This window comes from Vigna unguiculata, chromosome 1, assembly GCF_037176805.1.
Source record: "Vigna unguiculata cultivar grain cowpea cultivar isolate G323 ecotype 2 chromosome 1, ASM3717680v1, whole genome shotgun sequence".
NCBI classification, from domain to species: Eukaryota; Viridiplantae; Streptophyta; class Magnoliopsida; order Fabales; family Fabaceae; genus Vigna; species Vigna unguiculata.
Window position 1 is genome coordinate 308953 of NC_140792.1, and position 20694 is coordinate 329646.

The 20694-nt window shown below is 34.8% G+C and overlaps 3 protein-coding genes and 2 pseudogenes across 4 annotated transcripts; 1 reads left to right on the forward strand and 4 right to left on the reverse strand.

Moving 5' to 3' along the window:
• Window positions 1–445: 445 nt before the first annotated feature.
• On the reverse strand, window positions 446–3639 carry LOC114192884 (glucuronoxylan 4-O-methyltransferase 1 pseudogene; annotated as a pseudogene). The gene is made up of 2 exons (XR_014993439.1): window positions 3500–3639; window positions 446–1656 (listed from the first exon to the last, which is right to left on the reverse strand). The product of XR_014993439.1 is annotated as a glucuronoxylan 4-O-methyltransferase 1 pseudogene (transcript).
• LOC114192868 (Thioredoxin family protein) lies at window positions 3511–7239 on the reverse strand. Its single transcript, XM_028082657.2, has 10 exons — window positions 6965–7239; window positions 6834–6872; window positions 6501–6624; window positions 6108–6169; window positions 5751–5818; window positions 5389–5438; window positions 4969–5038; window positions 4387–4510; window positions 4144–4260; window positions 3511–3802 (listed from the first exon to the last, which is right to left on the reverse strand). Exons 1-10 carry the CDS (start codon window positions 7163–7165, stop codon window positions 3704–3706), a joined length of 954 nt encoding a protein of 317 aa, XP_027938458.2. The 5' UTR covers window positions 7166–7239; the 3' UTR covers window positions 3511–3703.
• A 1441-nt stretch (window positions 7240–8680) lies between these two features.
• On the reverse strand, window positions 8681–12224 carry LOC146888561 (uncharacterized). Its single transcript, XM_085675429.1, has 4 exons — window positions 10160–12224; window positions 9864–10069; window positions 9510–9767; window positions 8681–9428 (listed from the first exon to the last, which is right to left on the reverse strand). Exons 1-4 carry the CDS (start codon window positions 12065–12067, stop codon window positions 8681–8683), a joined length of 3120 nt encoding a protein of 1039 aa, XP_085531555.1. The 5' UTR covers window positions 12068–12224.
• Window positions 12225–13327: 1103 nt separating this feature from the next.
• On the forward strand, window positions 13328–17835 carry LOC114173575 (S-adenosyl-L-methionine-dependent methyltransferases superfamily protein). The gene is made up of 10 exons (XM_028058064.2): window positions 13328–13609; window positions 13701–13788; window positions 13871–14012; window positions 14395–14464; window positions 15109–15173; window positions 15258–15336; window positions 16422–16509; window positions 17024–17088; window positions 17223–17312; window positions 17463–17835. The coding sequence occupies exons 1-10, from the start codon at window positions 13406–13408 to the stop codon at window positions 17574–17576; spliced, it is 1005 nt and encodes a 334-aa protein (XP_027913865.1). The 5' UTR covers window positions 13328–13405; the 3' UTR covers window positions 17577–17835.
• A 1357-nt stretch (window positions 17836–19192) lies between these two features.
• LOC146888562 (uncharacterized) lies at window positions 19193–19828 on the reverse strand (annotated as a pseudogene).
• Between the last annotated feature and the right edge of the window lie 866 nt (window positions 19829–20694).

Genomic DNA, 20694 nt, shown 5'->3' on the forward strand with positions numbered 1-20694 from the left:
ATTGTATTAGTTTATCATCAATGAAAAATAAATTTTAAAATTTACTTTCACTAATACCGATATATAAATGCAGATAAATAATTATCAAATTAATAATAATGTATTTTTCAAATATTTTGTAATTACATGTACAAGAACTTAAATTTGTTTTATATAAATTAAATTTAAATCGACATAAGTTTTAAAGTTAACCTTACATATTTTAAACAATTTTACGGTAAGATGATTTTTAAATAATTGTCAATTATTACTCTCAAATCATTCCTCTCTGATGTCTCTTGTTCAAAACAACAACGATGATAATTAATTGCAATGTGCACATCATCTGTTACAGTTGTAACTTCGTTAAAGAGTGGCTTAAACATGAAGCAAGTTATGCAAGCAATCACAGTATCCAGTGCCTCATTTTGCAGGTATATATACACAGTATTTCAAAAGCTAAACCTGTGTAACAACAATGATTATATATAAAGACTGTTAATCAAATTGAAAGTGTAACAATCCATGAAGGAGTTGTATATATATATATATATATATATATATATATATATATATATATATATATATATATATAAATCAGAATCAATTCCAAAACTCAACAGCAACATAAATGAGAATGATGAATGAAACACATGATGGTGGAAATTGTACGAGTTTCCTCGACACTACTGTGGGCAAAATGGCCTCCACAAACGAGACCTGTGGCTAGGAACGTTGAAGTGTCTGATCCTCCCTTCTTGTTCCTTCAAATACCCTTCACACAGAAAAGCCTTAGAGAACTTGTCTTCAACATCTCTATCAACATCATGGACAAACACATCAGTGTCACCATGGCCTTTGTTCCGAGCAATCAACCCTGCAGTGTAGATTGCAGTCATTCTCCCAGGTGCCCCCTCAAAGAAACCTGTGGGGGCATCCACCATGATCACATCCCAATCTATGTCATAAACCTCACTGGGGAACCCCTTGTGTGCGAGCTGGCACTGAGAAAATCTTGGGTCACTCACCTTTTTGCACTCTGCTTCCATTCCAACCTTCAACAGTTCATCAGCCTGGTGAACCTGTGTGTCGTACATCACATGGTAGGACTCCAAAGAGGGTATCTTCCGCTGGATTTGGTCGATCCAAGACTTGTCCTCCTCCAGGAACACCGTGCGGCCACCGTAGTTGAGCGATGTCCACATGAGGCTGTCGTGGCCGAGGCCAAACACGAGGAAGTTGCAGGGTGACTTCTTCTGAAGGACCTTGGCGGAGACCGAGATCTCTCGGAGGGTCTGCTGAGGGGTGACGTTGGTGGTGGCGTAGTGGATGAGAGCATTGGATAAAGACGGAGGGGCCTTGTTGCATGTGGGGTTCTCATGGATCGGAGGGCATGATGATGGTGTTGCTGCACTTTCTGCTGCTTCAGATTCTTCTACTGCTACTGCTACTGCGTTTGCGTTTGAGTTTGAGTTTGAGTTTGACAAGTTGGTTTGTGAGGTGAGTTGGGGAGACAGAGAGAATATGGATGACCGGAATAGCAAGATGAAGAGGCAGAGAAAGGCAATGGAGAGAATGGCTACCTTGAGGCTGCATGTGAATTGGGTTTTGGACCTCATGCTTGGTTTCTGATTCTTTTCTTTTTATCTTTCTCAGATCTTAATCTCAGGAACACACCTGAACAGGAATTTGGACATTTAAGGGGGGAAAGTTGTGAACTTGCTTGAGAGTAAAGTGAAGTCAAACTGATATAAAAAGAGAGAGAGAAAAACAGTAATAGTTTGTGAACGAGATTAGTGGTCGATTTAGTGTTGAGGTGGCAGACATTGAATCTTTATTTAGCACCTACTATGGGAATGATCACCTACCGTTTGTTGTGATGTTGTTGGGGTCACAAGGCCATGGTATCTTGAGAATTGAGATAAATATATATATTTTTGGTGAAGCCTACGATGAGAAGTGACAGAAAAACGATGATTATTGATGTTTGGTATGATTTGAAAACATGCATTGGTTGTGTAAAGCAGGTAGAGAGGAAGAAATTTGGAGGAATGATTTTGACAAAAGAGCTACTGAAGCAACTTTTGTAGATTAAGTATTTGTTAGAGTTGGTAGAACTGAAATGGGTCCAACAGTTGATGTTTAAGAATAATTTGTCGTCTTCAAAAACATGAAATTACCTCACAAGGTTTTCTGCATGTTTTTTCTTTCATGTTTGATATAGTTTTTTGGAAGGGTTTTCTAAATATTTGGCAATGAATTTGTGACAGTACTTTATGATATCAATTTGTATTTATTAAGACTTTAATATCATTAGTGTGTATTCTAAATTTATACTCATTACTAATAACAACAATATTATTAACTTCCTTTTATTGATGTGTATGTACCAATTATCTAATACAGCTAGTATATATTAATAACTTAATATCAATAAGTATTTATTTATTAACATTGTGACTAATTTATAAATAATAGTAATAAAATAATACACTGTATACACACACACACACTCACTCTCTTACAGAGATATACATACGTTGGATATGATTTTAAAATATCAAAAGTTAGTTAATTGAAAACATGATACAAATATATATATATATATATATATATATATATATATATATATATATATATATATATATTAGTTCATTTAGCGAAATGAATACATAAATTACTTACTTAATCATATCTTATTTCAACTAACAAGCGTGCAAAGAAAAAAAAAAGGTTACAAATAACACTATTTTCTAAAAGAAACATTTAAAGGAGAGTGGCTAAATTATATTAATATATGTAAAGAGAGAATTTAAAAAACGAAAGATTTTGTTTTTCAACATTACATTACGTAATAATAATAATAAAATTACACCTTTTTTTATCCATTTTTCATATATTTATATTTTGTAAACAAAATAACTAAACATTTACTTCTATGTTCTACCTATTTTTTTCTTTCTATTTTTCTTTTCAAAACCTTAAGAATTGTTTTTGGTCACTACCCTTGATTGAATAAAAAGCTTACGGAGTCCGGTTGGAAACATAAATGTCAGCTTATTCCGACTAAAATTAGTTTTAATAACTCTTGAAAACAAAAATAGAAATAAAAGATATTTATTTAGTTATTTCTTTGTCAATATATATGATAAATTAAATAGTTCCAACTTTATTATCCCTATGTAGGATTGGGGCATGTACGTCAAACAAAACAATAATATTTTGTGGGGGTCTCTTGTTGCCTTTCTACAAGATTCAGTTTTTCAAAGTGAAGTGGGTTATTTTTTAGTCATTTTCCATCAAAATGTCAGTCCCAAAATCTAATTTGTTAAAAATACAGCTTGAATAGATGAATATCTTAACATGATATTTGTCTTTACCACGAATAGCATCTCTTCCTCTTTCCCTAATTTTTTAACTACATAAGGCAGCTAGCAAAGATGGGATCTTGCTACTATGATGATAAAGGAAACAAACAAGTTGAACAAATATAAGCAGAATACTAAAAACGTTGACGTACCTTTTCTTCACTTTGGCACAATAGCATTCCATTGATCCCATATCTTCAAACAATGTCAACATATTCACCGGACTTAACCATTTTGTTACATTAATTGTTTACTATTTTCTCTAGGGGCTGGGTTCATAGCACAATATCTGACAATAAATACGCTCTGTATGTAGTGATTTCACCCCACAAGTTTTCATTTACAGAAAGTGGATGTTATAAAATAACTGTTGAATAGGTTTGGAACAAATACGATAAGATTGTTGTGCAGTCTCCAGATTGAAATCCAGTGTTGTGATCAATGAAGAAAGGAACCTGTAGAGGACAACTTTATTCATACAAGGATGTGTTGATAAACCATAAAATCATCCAAAAAGAAAATATCAATCAAGGTATAAATAAAAACTTCACCCCCTAATATTTTGCTTTTATACTTATTATTATTATATAGCGAGGAGATTTTAACAATTTCATAGCTTGTTATATACATGTTCAGGTATTTAATTATCAAAATCTCTGTTGCCGATTTCCCACAGGGCATCTCTCAGTTTAGAAAATTTAAATCCTACTTAAGATGTATAGACTGATATTGGTAGCAACCAATTTCATTTTAATAAAACTTTGGTGCAGCTTTGTATGTACCACAAAATTCTAACCTCTTTAGATCCAGAAGCATTCAAGAGTAACTTCATTCGATGAGAGCCTTCTCCTACGTTTTGAAGAATGTAAGGAAGTTCCAATTCACATAATGCCTCACGGACTATTCGAGCATTCTGAAAAATGGAATTTGAAATCTATGAATTTAGCTGAAGAAATATGTCCAATAACTTGGTGGAATAGTATGAGTATGATGCTTGAAAATTGCTCCACAAATTGGAGAGTGAAAAGCATTATCTTACAGGGTTATTTTCATATGAGAAGAGTTCCAACTTTCCTGGAGGAGGGTCAGGCCTGGCGTAAACCCACCGAGCCATTCCTCTACCTGCTCGAAATATTGTCGGCATCCATCCAGTAAAAATAGTGCTGCACAGGAATGGGATGTAAAGAACACATTAATTTGAAAGTCTATCTTCCAAAAGACAATGGTACTTTGACACCAACTTTTTTTACATTCATTTGACAGTACTCATCATTGCCCTTCACTCTCTCTTTTTCTTTAGAAGTACAAAAGTTAATTTTTGTTAAGATCATTTTACCTCAACACGCAGCACACATCCTTTGGTCTCTGTCACAAGACTCAATAATAATCATCTATATATGTTTCATTGCTCCTTAACAATCACATTCTGAGTCACCCCAAGACCAGTAACATATTGTGTCCCAGTATACAATTTATTACAGTAAAACTTTAAGGTTCCTTTCCACCTAACCACTAAATGAAGCAATTTTGTATGGTGAAGTTGGGAATTGAGTTTCCTTCCTAAAAAAAGTGACGAATAATAGGTTATACGCCAATAAAAAAAGTGATTTGCATCTAATACCTCTCCAAAAGCCCCAATGATGGACTTCTGCCTTCTCCGTATTGCTCAAACAAGTATTTTACAATATCACCTGCAGCAAGACACCAAGAATAGAGATTGATGAGGGTCACAGACAATCAGCATTCGTTTAGAGGTTGGAATTAAGACTACAATTGCATTTACTATATTAAATGACATAATAAAGTTCACAACATTTAAAGGGTTGAAATTGAACTAGTTAAAATCCTTTACTAACACAACTGAAACAGACAAAAATGGATGTTTAGGTAAGAAAATGCAAATAGGAGTAATGAACCTATAGCATGTGTCAATCTAAATCAGTAAACAAGTATGAAAATGGTGCTTATTTATGTCATTGCCTCAAAACAGGACAATCAGAAACCATTTGGAGAAAGAGCAGCGAGAAACTTGCTTGCTTACCACTTTCATACATAGAAATACCCTTTTTTTTATCAATGAGGAAAGGAAACCTGCAATAGAAAATCATTGCAGCATAAATAGAAATAGTATTTGAAAAGATAAGGACAACATCAAACTATTTAACAAGTGTTAAATATGTTGCAAGATACAAATAAGAAACAAAAATGTAAAAGAAAATGAAAGCTGTCTTGTAGCAATTGCTTCTTTATCAGGATCAATCAGAGTATATAATACAACTAGTATATATATTGACAAAATTGAGACATGATACTCAAGAACTGATAAATTTTCAAAGTTCTGTACTACTGCGAGAAAATTCATTCAAAGATCAAAGAAACAATTTATGATGGAAAGCTACGTACTGTTCTTTGCCACCAGTTCTGCTGACCACCTCTCTGTGTCTTACAGAACCCTTAGGACATGGATAGACCTATTCATGACACCAAAAAAAAAAAAGAAATCTTACTTGCTGGAATTTGTTTGAATATCACTAATCCAGTCCAACAGGAGTTTATGGGATAAGGATTACATTGTTGAAAAGTTAGCTAACACATCAAACTCAACTCAGTAGAGAGTAGACATAGACCCCAAGTTTCTAGGAGCATATCTTACTGGAAACCAAAAATAGCACTCCATTGAAACAGACAAAACTCAGCCAAGGGAAGGAGCATTGGATATTGAATGTGGTGGTAAGTGTGTGTGAAGCATTGATAGCTAACCTCTACAGAAAGATCTAGTTCAGTCAAAGCTTCCCGGACCCTTCTACAAAAGGGGCATGCCTCTGTTAAAAAATAATGTTCAAAAGATTTAAGAGGGGACAATCACAAAATTCAACGATAAAATAAAATTACAGCAATATGTAAGTGATAAAAAACCAAAAACATGTTTCAGGATAAGAATAAAGAACTGCTTTTATCTGGGCACAGTGTTATTGCAATTAAGGCCAAATGGTGCTGAGCAATAGTAATAATAATACAGTTAAAATAAATAAACTTCTGGAAATGCTAATCAATTTCAATAATTAAGTCTAAGAAGAAACATACGTTTTTCTACTATTAGGAATAACAGTAGCATCATAAGGGTTAAACCTGTTTAATGTGGAAGAGGCGTACCAAATTCAAAAAGCTGCAAACTAAAAGGAAGTTCTGAAGTGATTTCTTTGGAGAGTGAACTCTCAGCTATCGATTTTTTTCCCCATGCAAACCTTGACAAGCTAGCCAAGGATGATGACGCCAGCTACCATTCATAAAAAAACTTAGAAGGTTAGTCTGATATAAGGTGCACGCAGAATATAAAGAATGATTTGCACCCACACCGCAGATACATCACAGGATTAATTGTTTTCATATAATTTCCCATATACTTCCATATACTTCCACTTCCACTACATGCATAAAAAATAATGATTTTAAGGCTATTTACTGCTAAGACCCCTGAGAAATCACCTCAAAAGTGAAATTGCGTGGTTGAGAAGGATCCCTTCCCTGCCAGAAGCAGTAAATAAAGCAGACATTGAGAAATTTAAACTATAACTGTTAGAGAAAAAAGCATTGGAAAAGTGAATCAGTACGCATACAGATAAGAGCGTGAGTAGGGGGCAGAGAAAAGAAAGAAGGGAGGTGGATGTGGACGATGATGGCGACGCATCTGATTTTGATTTTGCAACGATTCTGAGTCTCTGCAACGCCCAATTCCTACTCCCGAGTTGAAGACTCTTGCTTGTGGTTGTGGGTGGAGGTGTGGGGATGAACAGTGGGAGAACCGAGCTCAACGACATGCTTATGCTGCTCTTCACCAAACCCAATTTCTGTCCCACACCGCCCAAAATACTCTTTTGGTTTTAGGTATTATTCATTAGGTTTAATTACTCGTAAGGTACCCAGTTTGGGTCAAGTCAAGGGTGTCAATTTGGTACCCGGCGAAAAAAAGGTTTCAATTTAGTACCCAAGTTATTTTAAGTGCATCAATCAGGTACATCCCGTTAGATTGTCAGGAACGGCGTTAAAATCTTGGTGACGTGGCAATGGATAACGGATACGTGTCATTGAGAGGTGAAGACGTGTAAAAAAAATAATTGTACAGTGTGCAGTGGTGGTTTAATGAAAGGTGAAGTCTAAATTTGCCCTAACTCTTAAATGTACCATATCATCTTCTTCTTCCTCTCCATTCGGTTGCAGGTTCAGAGTTGAAAAGGTGGCTTCTCGATTTGTGTCTTCTTCTTCCAATCAATTCGTCAATTCTCATCTTCTTCTTCCTCTCCATTCGGTTGTGTGTGTTCGTGGGCATCACAAAAAGGTGAGTTCGTGTTGTGTGTCTTCTTCTTCCAATCAATTGTTCAATGTCTCGCAGTGAGGGTTGTGCGTGTTCGTGGGCATCACAAAAAAATAGTGTCTCCTCCCCTACTGTTTCATATAGGAGTGCGGGTGGAACCCAAATGTGCTACTGTGGGGAGGTTGCAACGTTGAGAGTTGCTAAAACAGTTAAGAATTTTGGAAAACAATTTCTTGGGTGCCCTAACTACAAGGTATGAATTATTGTTTAAATTTTTGCTTTCCATAATGTGACCAGCGAAGTGGTGGTAAGCATTTTTTTGGGTTTGATTTCATGTGACCAGCGAAGTGGTGCCAATGAAGAATCTAAAGGATGCAATTTTTTCAAGTGGTTCAACGAAGACAATGGGGATGAAAGAGATGCAACCATAGGAAGACAAAGGAGAAAAATATATGCTCTTGAAAAATCAGTTATGGTGTTCGAAAAAAGGAATAAGTTTTTAACATGGGTGATATGTTTTCTGGGGCTGGTTAACGTAATTTTGGTTTGTAAATTGAGCCAATTTTTTTGATATTTTGGAACCTGGATGGAGTACAGTAGGTGTGGATGTAGTTTCATGGGTTGGAATGTTTGTATTTACGTCATCTTATTGTAATGAATTATGATTATGGAATGAAATTAGCTTTGAAGTAAATTATCCTGTCACTTTATTTGAACTATATTTGATTATTGAGTGAAAGCACACAAACTGGAGCATCATATTCATCCAACAATCATATATAGCCTTGTAATAGTAAGCCACAACATGTGCATAATAAGCCAAAAACATTGCCATCTAGTAATAAGCCACTGTGTGCATAATAACCCAATATCACATTCATTGAAACCAAAATAGAAACCAAAATACATAGCCACTGTGTTCAACATACATAATGCTTTTCAAAATAGAAACCAAAATACAGCAGCACATTACAAAAGTTTCTTCCAATTTCATGTTCCAAAACACAACAGCAAATAAAATTTAAATTGGGCCCCTCCTGAAGGACAATTTTTCTCTGTAGGCTGCTATTGTAGTAGACTGCATCTGATGGACTGCAGTAGTCTGACTTGCTTGTGTTGGTAGAGTTTGATTTGCTTGTGTTAGAAGAGTATGATTCTGTGGCTGTGAGACTTCTGTAGTCTGACTTGGTTGAGTACACTGAGTTGGTGGAATAGGCTGACTTGGTTGAGTATGGTCAGTTTGTGGAGTGCTCTGGCTTGGTTGAGTAGGGTCTGCAGGTGTGTTTTGTTGTGTTCCAGATGGACCAGTTTCTGCTGGTGCAGGAGGAGCATGTGGGCAGCTTGTTCTTTTGTGGCCAATTTGTCTACACAACCCACATTTTTTACGGGTACCACCTTGTCTCAATTGAGTGTCATCTTTCCTCAATTCCCAAGCCTCCAATCTTCTTTTCTTTTTCGGTCTTCCTGGAAGGACCCTCTTTGTTGGAGGCAAAACATCATTTGCAGCAGTGATCTCCCACAGATGAGGCCCGTTGACAGGGTATATGAGTGACAAATAAGTCTCTTCATACGTAGATGCAAGAAACCAATGTGGAAGGAAGTCTTCAGCATTCAGATTTAAAAATCTAATAGCAGTCAGCGCATGGCAGCATGGGATTGCTGTTATGGTCCACTTTCTACAGCTGCATTCATGTTTGTCAATGTCAACCACAAATTGTTCTCCAATCATTGACCTATGACTGACCTCAAATAATCTTTGTCCTGACCAGCTGTTATGAATGCAAAAAGATAAAGTGAATTGACATTTGAAAATGAATTGTAACTTTATCAGAATAATGAATGAGTATTACCTTGGGAGCCAATATTTAGTCTTTTTTGCCTCCTCTTCCATCCTCTTCTTAATTCGTGGGCAGATTGTACCTTCAAATGTACTAATCCTCTTTCTATTGCTTGCCCATCTCTTCATGAGATAAATCCGAATTTCTTCCATCATACTTATAATTGGTTTGCTCCTTGCGTCCACAATTGTACTGTTGAACCCCTCAGACATATTATTCACCAGTGTATCACATGCAGGTGTGGCTGTAAATCTGGACCTAGACCAAAACCTAGGTTGCAAAAAAAAAAAAACCTATCACATGCAGTTCACACTATATACAATACAGTGCAGGAATTATTTGAACATACCTTGGGGGATGGCTAACAAGTGTTTGAATGCGTCCAGATTAACTTCTTTAATTTCCCTCATGACTGCCTCCCATGCTTGAGGATGTGTGCAGTAGGCTGCTTTCCATAACAACAACTTCAGATTTTTCCCAGGAAATTTCTTCCTGAAATTAGAGTAGATGTGCCTCACGCAAAACCTTTGGTCCACACCAGGTAACAATTCTTGCAATGCTGGGAGCAGTCCCTGTCAAAGTAATGTGAAGTAATGCATTATTAAAAGAATAGCAGTTGAATGAGAATCTGAAAAGTGACTAAAAAAGGTTAAGAAACTTACTTTTTGTTGATCTGAAATAAATGTATAAGTGCAGCAAAGTTCAGGCCCACCAAGGTCTCCAATCAATAAATCCAAAAACCAATTCCATGTCTCCTTATTTTCAACCTCAACTACTGCGTATGCCAAAGGGAGCATCTGGTCATTTCCATCTCTTCCTACAGCTGTCAACAACTCACCACCATATTTGCCCTTCAAAAAACAGCCATCTACACCAATTATGGGCCTACAAGACACAAAACTGTCTTTGCAGGCCTTCAGACAAACATAAAGTCTTTTGAATATTGGGTTCCCCTCATTCTCTTCAACATGAACTTTTACAGTTGACCCCGGATTTGACCTTAAAAGTTCATTTGCATAATCATAAATGCGTTTATATTGTTCCCTAAATGAGCCATCTATGTTTGTGTATGCCATTGTCCTTGCCCTGAAGGTCATAGACCTAGAAACACCTATATTCCATTTCCTTCCAATCTTATTTTTCAAGGCAGTTAATTTAACACCTGGATTCTCTCTTAATGTCTTCTCCAACCGTCCACTCAACCATTTAGAAGTCATTAGCCTCACATTGAATTCACGGCTACAAGTGTGCTTGTTTATTATTTTCCTCAATTGCCAAGTGCTTTGGGCAGCCTTGAAAGCACAGTAGGCATACCACTTGCACTTACCCTTCGCACCTAAACACTTAACACAAATTCTTCTTTTGTCATTTCTAAATATTTTCAGCTTCCTCCCACTGTGCACCCCATAAGTTCTAATTGCATCAGTGAAGTGTTCCTTTTCAGTGAAGTAAGTCCCAACCTCCCAGTTATAATCCTCCATATTTTTTGGTTGACAAAATATACTAAAACTCCCATATCTATCTCTATCTTCATCACTTGTATCACTATCTAATGTTTCAGATTCCCATTCTGTATCAGAGAATCCTCTTTGGTCCGCATGTTTAGGGGTGGGCTTTTGGGATGATGACCCTCTCACTCCACCAACATTACCTTCTTTAATTCTAACTTCAAAAAGTTCATCTTCAGATGCATCATCTCCTCCAACAGGTACATCAAACAGACCATCATCTCCCTCAGCAGTAGATAATTCCTCCTCAGATTCATTCCAACTATGAACTTCAAAATCTTCATCGCTCTCACTACTACCCTCAGATGATTCCTCCTCAGACACCTCTGCACCACCATCCAACCCAACTTCTCCAGCAGAATTATCCTCACCTTCTACCTCAACCTCTGCACCACCATCCAACCCAACTTCTACACCAGAATTATCCTCACCTTCTACCTCAACCTTTGCACCACCATCCAACCCAACTTCTACAGCAGAATTATCCTCACCTTCAACATCAACCTCTGCACCACCATCCAACCCAACTTCTACTGGAGCAGATCCAATCCCAACACCACCATCTACCTCTGCAGAAGGTACAACTCCAACAACTTCTCCTACCTCTGCAGCAGCTCCAACTCCACAATCTCCTACCACTGCAGCACCTCCAATTCCACAGTCTTCTCCTACCTCAACAGCATCTTCCACAGCAACTCCTTCATCAGCTGCAACCTCATTACCACCATACTCCAACATATGAACTATCTGAGGTTCAGATACCATGTGTACAACAAAAAGATGCACTTGGCCATTGAGTATGGCAATATTAACCATATGGCATGCCCCTTTATCATCACTTAGCAACTCTAACCTTCCATCCAACACCGAACCTCCGCCCACTGAATACCACATCTCTTTGACGTTCACATACCCCATTTCCTTCAGAATGGACATTATTTCGAAGTAACTCCACCTATCCGGGTCACATGTCAGGGTATTGCTCTCACCCACGTATTTTAGTGACCCATCATTTATAAACTTTCCCCCATGGTGGAAGACAACTTCAAAGTGATCGTCCATTTGTAATCTATAAAATTGCCCAAACAATAATACCAAATTTACATTCAATACCACATACACACCGACATAAAATTTAAAATGGGGGACCACATTACTGAAACACCGACAAACACCGTCACTTTCACACAAACGGTGGACCACAAAATGGAATAAACAAATACACACCCAACCGCATTACTGAAAAAGCACATTCAACCGACAAAAGCGTATAAAAACAACACACTAAAGCATACCAACACACCAATTTCAAAGCAAACACAATCACATAAAAAACCCTAAATCCATGCCCTCATGAGAACGAAGAACAGGGGTCTCAAAAAAGCGTACCTTTGATCGCCTGCTCCGAACGATTTCAGCTTCTCCGAAGATTTCACCTTCTCCGATCAATTCGCCCTTCGATTTTGCAAAAACCCTGATCGCTTCTTCCTCCACTGCTTCTCACTTCTCACTCACATTTTCGTCTTTCCAAACGTAAATTCATTTATTAATGCTTTTCTTTTTTTAATTCAAACGTAAATTCATTTATTACTTTTTTTGAAAATACCACGTCAGAAATAAAAGCCATACCACGTGTCAAATATTTGTGTCAACAGACCCTGTTCACTCGTCAACGTTAATGACTCTAACGGCGTCAATGAAAATGTACTTGATTGATGCACTTAAAATAACTTGGGTACTAAATTGAAACCTTTTTTTCGCCGGGTACCAAATTGACACCCTTAACCCAAACTGGGTACCTTACGAGTAATTAAACCTATTCATTATTTACAACACACTTAGTTATGTCAAGTTAGTCAAGATAAATAATTTTTTTATGTACAGTTAAAAAACCTATGTAATATCAACAAGAAAAAAAAATCTTACCAATGTAATATGTAATTATATAACTTTTAGTCCCAATAATATTTGTAGAACAATATCAAATTGTCTGTAACAAGTAGTTTAAATAAAATTTATTAACTAAAATATAAAATAAAATATTTGCTATTATTAACCAATCCTTTATCACATTAAAACATAACTAAAGAGAATAATATTTTTAAATTAAGAAATAAATCATATTAATTATGAAAAAAAAAACAATGTACATCTTTATCATTGAAGTAAAAGTTAAATTCATACTATGATTCAGATTAAACAAGAATTCAGAAAATAAATAAAAAAATAGAATCTCATATTTGCTTTTTGATGAAACATAACACATTCAATTACCTACATGAAATATCAAACCATACAAGAACTAACACACAAGTATAGAAGTTAAATTCTAAAAAATAATAATGCTTAAAAAATAAGCTAAGTACAGAAGTTTTGGAAGAACTGAGCTGGACTGAGAAAATGAGAGGAGCGGCGTCGCTCTGGCGGAAACAACCGTTGCCATTTGCATGCCACAGTCGCACATTCGTCTCCGATTCCACTTCCAAGCTCCGAATCTTCGATCGCCAGCGAAAGCGGGCACAACGCGACCGAGCGGCATGGTCCACGCCCTTACACGACCCTCTCCTTCACTCAGTTGCTCAAAACCTCTTGGATCGCTTGCAGGTTAGGTTAGGTCAAATTCTTTTCCAATTTCAATTTCAATTTCTGTTTCAGTTACAATTTCAATTATCCGATTCCGAATCTCTTTCTTCAGGACTGTAAGAAGACTTTTCCAACCGCCCTATGTTTGGGAGGCGCCTTGCAACCTATCACCCGCTCTCTTTCTGCTCCTCCTGCAAACGGTAGCAATCTAACAATTCCTCACTCACTCTCCAGCCCTATCATGTTGCTATGCTCCATTTATTCATCAGTGCTTCATCTCAGGTGGAGTGGAAAAGCTTATTGTCATGGATGCCTCCTATGATATGGTTCAAGCTTGTAGAAATGCTTACCCTGCCTCGCCCAACAATGCCGTGCAGAAAGAATTTCTGGTTGCTGACGAAGAGTTCCTGCCTATCAAAGAGAGGTGATTGTAATTTTCCATTCTTATTTATTGGGGTAAATGACCAAATTTGGTTTCTCGACTACTGTCAATTTAGTTCTTCTAAGAACAGAAAACCTGATTTAGTTATTGACTATGTAAAAAATACAAATTAGTTTCTGAAGACAAAATGGTGTGTCAAAATTGGTCCTTAAAATTATGTTTTATTGACAAAATGGTCACACAAGATTTAATAGGACATAATTGTCAGGTTTTTTTCACATTCAGGGATTAAATCACATTATTTGTTCTTTTAAGGACTAAACACATTATTGAATGGGGCATTTATCCTATTTATTTCATGTCAGGGTTTTCTGTTTTTTAATTTTTTTTAAAATTATTATTCATATTGTTGTATGGTTTGCAGCTCTGTGGATTTGGTTGTTAGTTGCTTGGGACTACACTGGACTAATGATCTTCCTGGAGCAATGATACAGGTGCTCTTTCCTCTTGTTTGTGGCTTCATTGAGTTTAACTTGGTTCTTTTCTAATGGTGTGTCCAACAAAGGGTAATGTTTACAGAAAAAAGCATCAAGTGATAGCAAATTGATCAGTACATTTGCTTAGAGATTTACAATACTGGACATTTAGAATGATTGAGATTTATAAGCTGAGTAAAGAAAACAATATAGAAAAGTTTGAATTAAATGAACCTGATAATGGATCTTGAAATGAGTTTGGGGACCACACCCAACAGCTACTTGTTAGAATATTAGGTTTGTTAGTCTAATTGTTACTACATAACTACTAACTTATATTATAGTATTATTAGCTATTTTTCTCTTTTCTTTTCTCATCGCTTTCTAAATATAAGAGCTACATTACTGACTTGGCATTTCCTTTTGTCCTCAACTATGTTTACATTCCCCAACATCTTCAAATGATTATGAGTAAAAGAAGACACCAAATTTTTGGCTAATTTATTTGGCTTATAATTGAATTATAATTCTCAAAAATGTTCGAATATTTTCTTTGCCAATATAGATAAAACATCAATGTGCAAATCATAAGTCTTTATCCTTATCCAAATTTCAGTTTTGTTATCATTTTTTATTATCTGAGTTTTTTTAATGTTTTGCAGTCTAGATTGGCATTGAAGCCTGATGGCTTATTTTTAGCAGCTATTCTTGGTGGAGAAACATTAAAGTGACAATGTTATTTTTTTATTTTTTGAGTTTCTTTGCAACAAAAATGTATGGAGCATTTTAATAATATTTGTTTTGGTACCAGGGAGCTCAGAATAGCCTGTACGTTAGCGCAAATGGAGCGTGAAGGAGGGATTAGTCCCCGAGTATCACCTTTGGCACAGGCATGTCTTATTGTAAAAGTGTTATTTTAAATTATTCAATTATTAGCTAATCTTAGAAAGTGAATTTTAAATCTAACTCAATTAAACAAAATCAGTTTGCATCCGCATCTAGTAATATACTATAATGTGGTCATATCTCTAATAGACATGGAATTCCTAACACCTTCTCATGCAAAGACTGAACATCTCAAACATGACAGTAGATATTTGTAGGATATCTGATAGAGGATGACATGATAGACTTAATAAACCCTGTTGGGATGGATTTTGATACCATCTTAGAAAGTAAATTCTAAGCCACTTAATCCTATAAAACTAGCCTGCAAGGTGAGCATTCATCAACATACTATAATTTGATCATATCTTAAATAAATGGGGATCTTTAGTAGTTAACATCACCTATATTTTGAATGAATGCTTCACTATCACTTTTGAATAGGATCATGTGGTTTCATGTTACTTGTTTTTAGAATTTGGGTTTAGATCTAACTCAACCCAAAAACTCTGTTCATAGGGTGGGATTGGTCCCCACTGTATATGTTACTTTGACACTTGTTCTAGTTAATGTAAGACTTGAGTTTTTCCTGATTAACCAGTCCATGTCCAACACTTTTTGGGTTTTGTACTAACTAATACGGTAGGTGGTTCAATAATGGATCTAAGATATGCTCTTATACTATCTTAGAATTTAAGCATAGAGTCTAACTCAATTTTATAAAACCAAGTTGTAAGATATGAATTGTTCAAATTTGTAAGCTTTATTTATGTCATATCTCTAGTCTATGTGAGACAAATTAACACCCTTGAGGCTACAATTAATGCAGCTCCTAAACAGACCCCAACTAAGGTGGATTTCTAACAGTAGTCATTGTTTGTTGGCAATTCAATAATGAATTCCATTATTTTGTTTGAAAGTAACTCCTCGTCATTGTTGGTGGTTAATTGGAAGCAAGTGGGCCTGTTTAAAATATCAGTTAGTTAGTCTGGATTGTTGTAACTTCATTGCTTGTAATGAAGACTTATACTTTTGTTCAAATGGAATAACAAAGATGGAATTGAGAAGTCCTTTTGTCCTCCATTTTCAGGTTCGAGATGCTGGGAATCTTTTGACCAGGGCAGGTTTCACCCTTCCAGGTGTTGATGTTGATGAGTACATAGTTAAATATGAAAGTGGTGAGAATTTTTATTTTGTTTAACAATTGAATTATTCCACATGCACGATTTAAGATAAATTAGTTATGACTTCTCCCTAAATTTTTTTAGATGTATTCTTCCTTAGTTTAGAATTTCATTAATGGTAGATGACCAAAGGCAGATAAGAAGTTTTTGCTGAGATGAGCATGGTGACATTTTATTGCTTACTGATAGGGTGTAGGAAGTAAAAGCCACGAAAACCATATCACCTCACAACTGGTGGCTAAAAGAATATCCACTTATTTCTAGAATAATAGAATTTCCACTTGATCAGGAGGAGTGAAAATGCTTGGAATTTTTTCACCGAAAATGTTCAAAGGATGAGAGTGAGGGAGGGCTTGAAAAAACTGTTGGTTGTCTTTTTCATAATTGAATTTCCATTTTAAACATGTATGAATTGTTTCAAGTTGTTACTTGTTTATTGAATAACGTGAATCTCTTACCTTTGTGATACATTTTTCGTAATGGTGATTCTTGTCTATGTTCTGTGCAGCTCTAGAGCTTATAGAACATCTCCGTGCAATGGGTGAAACAAATGCTCTTTCTCAAATGAACAATGTAAAGTATATATATATATATTTTTTTTTTTCTTTTTTCATAGCCATAGATATTAAATAAAATTCCCTTTATCAAATGTTGAGCCGTGGATGTTGCATTACATTTTTGAAAAAGGTTTGTGCATATATGAACAGATCCTAAAGAGGGACACTGCTTTAGCAACTGCAGCTATTTATGATTCAATGTTTTCTTCCGAAGACGGAACTGTACCTGCAACCTTCCAGGTAATCAAAATAGAGGAATCGTTTATAAGAAAAACAGTAGTGTAGTTTATGTCTAAACTGTCTCTTATGAAAGATAAAGTTGAAATCATAATTTACAACTAATTATGAAAGATAGATGTCACATGTTGTATGGTCATTCTGCCTTGGTAGGTTATATACATGACGGGTTGGAGGGAACATCCTTCCCAGCAGAAAGCAAAACGAAGGGGATCAGCCACTATATCTTTCAAGGATATTCAGAAGCAATTTGGAAGCCAAAGTTGATTGCCCCTTCCCCTTGATTTTGACTATTCATATTTAAGTTTTATTGAAGTATTTAGGGAATTTTATGCGTGGTTGGTTACTCATGCATGGTTGCCGTATACCAGGTATGTATCTGGTATAGATACTTGTAGGGCATACATGATACGTACGGCTAGGCTACTTATTGGTTAAACATTTTGATGAGCCAATATCGCTCCAGAAGGGTATGTATGTCGTGCAACATGTCAAATTTATGAAATTTTATTTTCTTATGATTTTACTTGCTTTATTGTTTATATGGTTATATTTTGTAGTAACTATCCAAATGTTGAGAAACCTTGACACATACATTTCACGTATGTTATCTCATTAAAATTTTAATATAGTTTCTAAAACATAACTTAGGATAGAGAAATGTAAATATATACATAGTTGCTATCATTGATTTATCACTAATCTTTTTGCATCTAAAATCATGATATGATATTCCTACCTAAAAATATATAATGTTCCCATTACGAATATTTGCATGGAAGGAGGTTGATTACTATTTATTATGATCAATAGTCCGTTGACATGTCTTAACCCAAATTTTTAGATTAACTATACGGTGATATACATTAAATATGTATAAGCCATTAGCAATCCTCCCAAAGACAAAAGAATTGGATATAATTATAATGATTTCTTTTATGGTTTCGGTTATTAGTTTTAGGATTTTATTTACATATGGTTTTAAAATCCAAGAAAACGAATTTAAAGAAAGTTTCATTGAATATTTTGATACAATTAAACAATTTATTATAATTAAGTTAGTTAAGTGTTTTAAAAATCGATAAACGATTATGAAAAGTTGAAGTATTCGTTCATGATTATGAAATATGACGTGTATTGTCTTTTTAACAATTAATAACGCTTTTAAAGAATAGTATTTAATGTCTGGCCAAGATTTATTTAGATTTATTTAACTTTATCGATGATTATTTTATAACTTTTTTTCATATTAAGTTTGTTATTTTGTAATGTTGAACCCCGTAGATTAAATTTGGCCGAGTATCTGAGATACATGAGACTACCAATGTTTGTTTAAACTTTGTAGCATCTGATGCCCCTTCTTCATTTCTAGATAGTGTTGTTCTGGTTACAATAGGATTCTACACTGAATTACTTTATGTCATATTGAAGCGAGCCAATATAATCGTCTTTGACAGATAAAACTCTTTGCATTGCTTTGTACAAATTCTATTCCAAGATATATTAAGATTAGTCAAATCAAATTCCATCTTCATTGAATTTTTAAATTCTTCACACATGTGTTTACTGTTTCGAGTAAAGAAAAATAATCAACACAAAGACTATCTATTAAAATATTACCTTGAATGTTTTTAGTGAACAAGGTGTGTTCACAGGAATATCGGTTAAACTATTTTTTGGCAAAATAAGTTTTAATTTTGTTGTACTAAGCTCGTGGGCCTGCTTAAGTCCATATTGAACTTTTTGAAATCGTTTAACTTTTTATATTTATATGTTTACAAATTATTATAGATATATTGTTATTTATAATACTAATATTTTTTTTAAAATAATATATATATATATATATATATATATATATATATATATATATATATATTACTTTATTTTATTTTTTTGGATGTTATACAACAACTCTTGTCGCGACCTCGACCAGTTGTTGATCTATAATCATGAATGACTTTCAACACCTGCTCATCGGGTTGACATTCTTGCATTCTTTGCTCATGAACAAGTAGGCTGTCATGAAGTTCATAAAGGTTGAGAATATCATTGGATTCCTCAATTGAACACATAACATAGTTAAACTTTGGAGTTAATGACCTGAGAATTTTGCTAATCACAATACTTGTGTTTATCACTTCACCATTGGATTTCATCTTATTAACAATGTTGAGCGTACGTCCTAGATATTTGTCCACTTTCTCGCTCTCTTTCATTCCCAACAACTCGAATTGACGGCCTAATGCTTAATGCTAAGCGCACTTCAATTTTGTGGATTCCTGATATTTTTGTTGCATGGATTGGCATATGGCATGTGACCTGCTCGTGTCCAATATAGTTTCAATATTTTCCCTATCAATAGCTTGAAACAAGTAGTTCTCCACTCTCATATCTTTAAGGTTTGCCTTAGTCACACTCTTCTGTTGTGCTTCCGACGACGTGACTCCAAGCTTTGGAATCCCCTCCTCTATAAGCGACCATAATTCTTTGCTTCATAGAAAGTTTTGCATCGTCATGACCATAAATCATAGTGACCATCAAACCTTGGGATGGCTAATTGTACAAACTTTTCAGACATTCTCTATAATCATTCTTCTTTGTACTCACTCTGAACTTTGCACACTCTCTCACACAAATTTCACTTGTGTATCAGGCCCCTTGTGGAGCTCTGATACCAATTGTAGAGATCAAGGTATGTTCGTACAAATATTTAATCTGAGAGAATATATTTTATTCAAGGAATATGTAAGGCTTATATAACCCTTTGTACAAAGACTGAACTGTTACATAAAGCATGACAATTACAAATATGCAATAAAAATGACATCAATCTAATATAAAATCTTGCAACTGATTAAAGACTCATTCTCTCTATAAAATAGGAGATTTATTTAAAAACGTTCAAAATTCTTAAACTTAAACAACAAACTACCTAACATACCTCATTCAATAGTCTCATATCACTTAGAAGTTGAGATCTGAGGCAATTTAAGCCTTCTATGCTCGGAGTGTGGAAGGAGGAAGGGGTATTGAAGCTACCTTAAATCTCTATTTCTAAGTGATGTAAAATTATTATTTGTGATAGGAACAACAACAAAACTAATAAGTATAATATATTTTTATATAAAATAACAATTCATACTTTTCTTATCCGCATAATATTGTTCAATTATTTAAAATATACAATTTTCATAATAATAACAATAACAATAGTAAGTATTGTTGTTGTTGGTCTTCGATCTCAATTTCATACTTTTTTGTTAAACTATTTGTTTGTAAAAAGAATTTATTATAATGGTATTTTTAATGATTTTAAAGATATCATTTTATATAGAAGAACTATTAATATAAGTATTTTTATATCAAAATCATATAATAAATA